The sequence below is a fragment of the Oncorhynchus keta genome, chromosome 19, assembly GCF_023373465.1.
Source record: "Oncorhynchus keta strain PuntledgeMale-10-30-2019 chromosome 19, Oket_V2, whole genome shotgun sequence".
NCBI classification, from domain to species: domain Eukaryota; kingdom Metazoa; phylum Chordata; class Actinopteri; order Salmoniformes; family Salmonidae; genus Oncorhynchus; species Oncorhynchus keta.
The window spans coordinates 34,620,074-34,623,749 of record NC_068439.1 but is presented as its reverse complement, the minus strand read 5'-3'; the positions used below and the strand labels follow the sequence as shown (position 1 = coordinate 34,623,749).

Below are 3,676 nucleotides of genomic sequence, written 5' to 3'. Positions count from 1 at the left end.
TGAGATTGGTAAAATTAGCACGTTTAATACTTTTTTTGGTTTATACTTTTTTTGTCAAGTGCGGTCAGATGCTCGCTGGCTTCCTTTGCCGTCAACGCTACAGGCGGCAAACATGTCATACTCGTTTGGACCAGACAGCATCAGATAGATGGCCTACATGTAGAGAGACAGAGGGGCGCTGTTTCACTCGCTCAGACGCTTTCTCCTGTTAGATACATTCAGCCTCTTGTAAATTGAAGGATAATTATGAAACACAGAGAGACGAAAGATACATGCTTTTGTATTTTATTTCTTTGGTAATGAATACACACCACTGAGGCCCATAAAACAATTTCAGGCACACATAGGAAGTACCGCGAAAAAAATATGGACCCCAAATGTCACGGTATAATTCGCATTCTGGGTCCTTACACTATTTTCAAAAAAATACCATGACATTCTAGTGGTTAGAGATACCTTTAAAAAGAAATATATATATATATAGCAAAAGCCTTAGATGTAATTATTGGGAATTATATTTTGGTACAAGATGATACAACTAATACAAGATGAGGTGCTAAAAACATTTTCACAATATCTGTCACGTCAAAATTGTAAAGCAAATCCAATGCAATTATAATTATATTATACTTTGAACAAAGAAAAAGCTAAAACATTATATTTCGTCTTTCTCAGTGCTTTAATGCAAAAAATAAACCAGTGCAAAGCAATTCCTCATACTATCAATGTTACAGATCGAACAGAAACACATGACACATTTCACTCTAGTTTAATTTCACATGAATCATCTAACCATGATCCTGCCTGTGGCCAAAGGGACCATCTGAAATGCTGAACTATGCAATGCGAAGCAGTCACCAACTCGTCGCTCACCTCATGCCTTATTCACCATGACATCTCTTTAAGCCAACCTTGTCAACCGCATCATTCCTGCCCAACTCAGGTCGCCAATTCTCCCCAGCCAGCATGCCATTTCTGGAGTGGAAGACTTTTGCTAGGGAGGCGCTCATAGGAGAGGGGATGTACTCTTCACAGCGTGAGCCTCCAAGGCTGGGAGCACATTGCACTGTGTAGGAGAAGAAGAATGTGCCATATTTGAACACACAGACGTCACTCACATTTCCTCTACGCAGATCAAAGGAACATTCACCCAGGACATCTTTGTTCCAAACAACTCCGTCTGTGTCATACACCTTGAAAGTGAGTTTGGTGGCAAAGTTGATATGGATGGGTCCGAATTCAAAGCTCTCTGGCCAAACGGGATTGTCGTCGTCTTTGATCACCTCAGTGAGTTTGACTTGTTTATCATATGAGATCTCAACAAAACCATCTGTTTCGGTTGAAATGTCCCCGTATAGTCCCTTTGCTCTCAAACCATAGACTTGTAGCCTGGCCAGGCCTTTCCCAGCAGGGCAACAGTTGGACTTGATGCTCTGATCACTGTGGCAGACACAGGCACAGTGATCCCTTTGGCTGGTCCTCGTACCTATCTGACAGGACTCTGAGCATTTCTTGATCAGGGCGTTTTCAAGGATGTACTCCTCCACTGCTTTCTTCAGCCCAGGTTGAGCAGGATGTCTACTTTTCAACAGGATGTGAAGGGGCTTAAGGAAGTAGTGCACCACGTCAGGGATCGTTTTCAAGGACTCCAGCCACTCTTTGTAGGCGTTTGCGTCCAACGCACCTGAGAACAGCAGGTCGCCTCCATTTAGTACCCCTCCTTTAATTTCCGAGTGGCGGTCACTGAACATGCTGCTGAAACTTCGGTTGGTGCCAAGTTTCTTCTTTAGTTCATTACAGTAGTGAAGCTCGGCGGTCAAACTAGCGCTGTATTGATATGACAAGGAGGCCTCGACATCGAGACAGTCCTTCACTGCAGTGACTGTCACTCCGTTCATAGTCGCCTGACAAGACTTGATGGAAGTTACAGCGCTCACTTTCCCTCCCAGGTTGACTTGAGAGGTGAAATGAGTGCCGTATGTGTCTATCAGGTTTCTATAGGCCGGCTTAGACTTGAGGTCATAAACAGTGGGGAGCTTCTTCACCGAATTCAGAAATTGTTTGTGAAGAGGAGGATCTTCAACCAGGCTATATCTGAGGAAAAAAGTGACAATGGTTTGGTTAACATTTAACAATAATCGGTTGTGTTTTAGTAATAGCAGTTAAGTTGAACGCAATTGGTAAGCATGTGATGGTATTGTACGTGAACTTATCATGCAATGGATACACAATATTCATGAAAAGCATTATATTAGCCTCATATTACAGCCTCTTTAAGAATCTTTTAGTTTAGTCACTGAAGTTGAGCGCATCACCTGTAGATGCTACAATGGACTTCATGCCTGGTGAAACTGTATCTGTCCTGCTTCGACTTTGCAATGGCATATGTTGCTTCTCTGGAATCTGTCCCTCCAATGATGGTCTTGAACTTTACTTCAGGAATCTCAAGGTCCAAGCCAAGTTTCCAGTTGTTGGTCACGGCTGAAGTTGTGGTATTGATGAGGGACTCACTGGATTCATAGATGCTGCTTGAGACCTCCCGCTTGCAGTCGGTGAGGGCTCTCCAGTTTGCCATGGCTGCTGGAAGCTTCTGTTTTATTCCACCCAAATAGAAATTGACAGCTAACTCACAAGTGTCTCCCTCCCGCTCCCAATTTTCCATGTCGATCACATAAGAACCTTTTCGCTGCATCTTCACAATGTCGAAACCTTCCCCTGCCAGGTTGTAACCAGGGACAAACTCGGCCTGCTCACATTCCTGTGGCTTGCCAGGAATCTTTCCCCTCAAACTCTCTGCCAGGCACTGGAGTGTGCCTGCCCAGCAGATCAGTAGAAGTAGACACAGCTCCTTCATCACCCTCTTAATAGAAAAAAGTAGAAGTAATCAAAAATCAAAGTAAGTAGAAGTAATCAAAACAGATTTTTCACCTAGTCAGCGTCAGCTCTGGGATTTGAAACAGCAACCTTTCGGTCACTGGCTCAATGCTCTTAACCGCTAGGCTACCTGCCACCACACACTGTAGTGACACACTGTAGTGAGCTTGTAATGGTAATCTATGAGTAAATGTGTTGTACTAATCCATTTGATCAGTGAAATGTATTGCTGTTCCAAGCACTACGTATTTATCAATTACAGTACAGTGCACGTGAAATCAAGTTTTAAGAAATAGGACAATATACCTTAAGATCTGTATGAAGAATTGTTGTCCTTCAGGTTTTATGACTAGAGATCAAAAGATAACATGTATAAAAATTGAGACTTCATATCATACCATGTGCTCTTTCTCTTGGAGATGTAAAACGAAGAGAGTTGTTTCTTGATTCTATACTGGATGAGAGAGAAGAGCCTTTAAATACACTGCTGGGTACCTTGAGGTTTTTTTGCTGGTCATTTTCACAGAATATTTAGTGGCAAACCCCAAATTTCAATGCAACAAAAAAAAGTACATTCTCCTCTGTTGTAATTGGGTGACAAGTCAGTTGGTGGTTTTAGCATTAGAATGCAAAAACTAAGAGTTTTAGGAGTTTGATTATGCCAAATATGGTTCTGTTTCAAGTAAAAAATATTTAAGGATGATTTCATATGGTTGAAAGACGTAGTTTAATTTTACTTGGACGGTAATATCTTCAATGATGTTCTTGCTCTGTAATTTTTTTATCTAACACATCTTCCTTT

At 41.9% G+C, this 3,676-nt stretch overlaps 1 protein-coding gene across 2 annotated transcripts; it reads right to left on the bottom strand.

Annotated features, from left to right (window-relative positions):
- Positions 1 to 271: 271 nt before the first annotated feature.
- On the bottom strand, positions 272 to 3,409 carry LOC118398105 (perforin-1-like). Of its 2 annotated transcripts, none has more exons than XM_035793137.2 (3): positions 3,273 to 3,409; positions 2,316 to 2,860; positions 272 to 2,094 (listed from the first exon to the last, which is right to left on the bottom strand). In XM_035793137.2, exons 1-3 carry the CDS (start codon positions 3,273 to 3,275, stop codon positions 882 to 884), a joined length of 1,761 nt encoding a protein of 586 aa, XP_035649030.1. In that variant the 5' UTR covers positions 3,276 to 3,409; the 3' UTR covers positions 272 to 881. The 2 variants fall into 2 exon arrangements, with proteins under 2 accessions (XP_035649030.1, XP_035649031.1); XM_035793138.2 differs by having other exon boundaries at positions 3,181 to 3,314.
- Between the last annotated feature and the right edge of the window lie 267 nt (positions 3,410 to 3,676).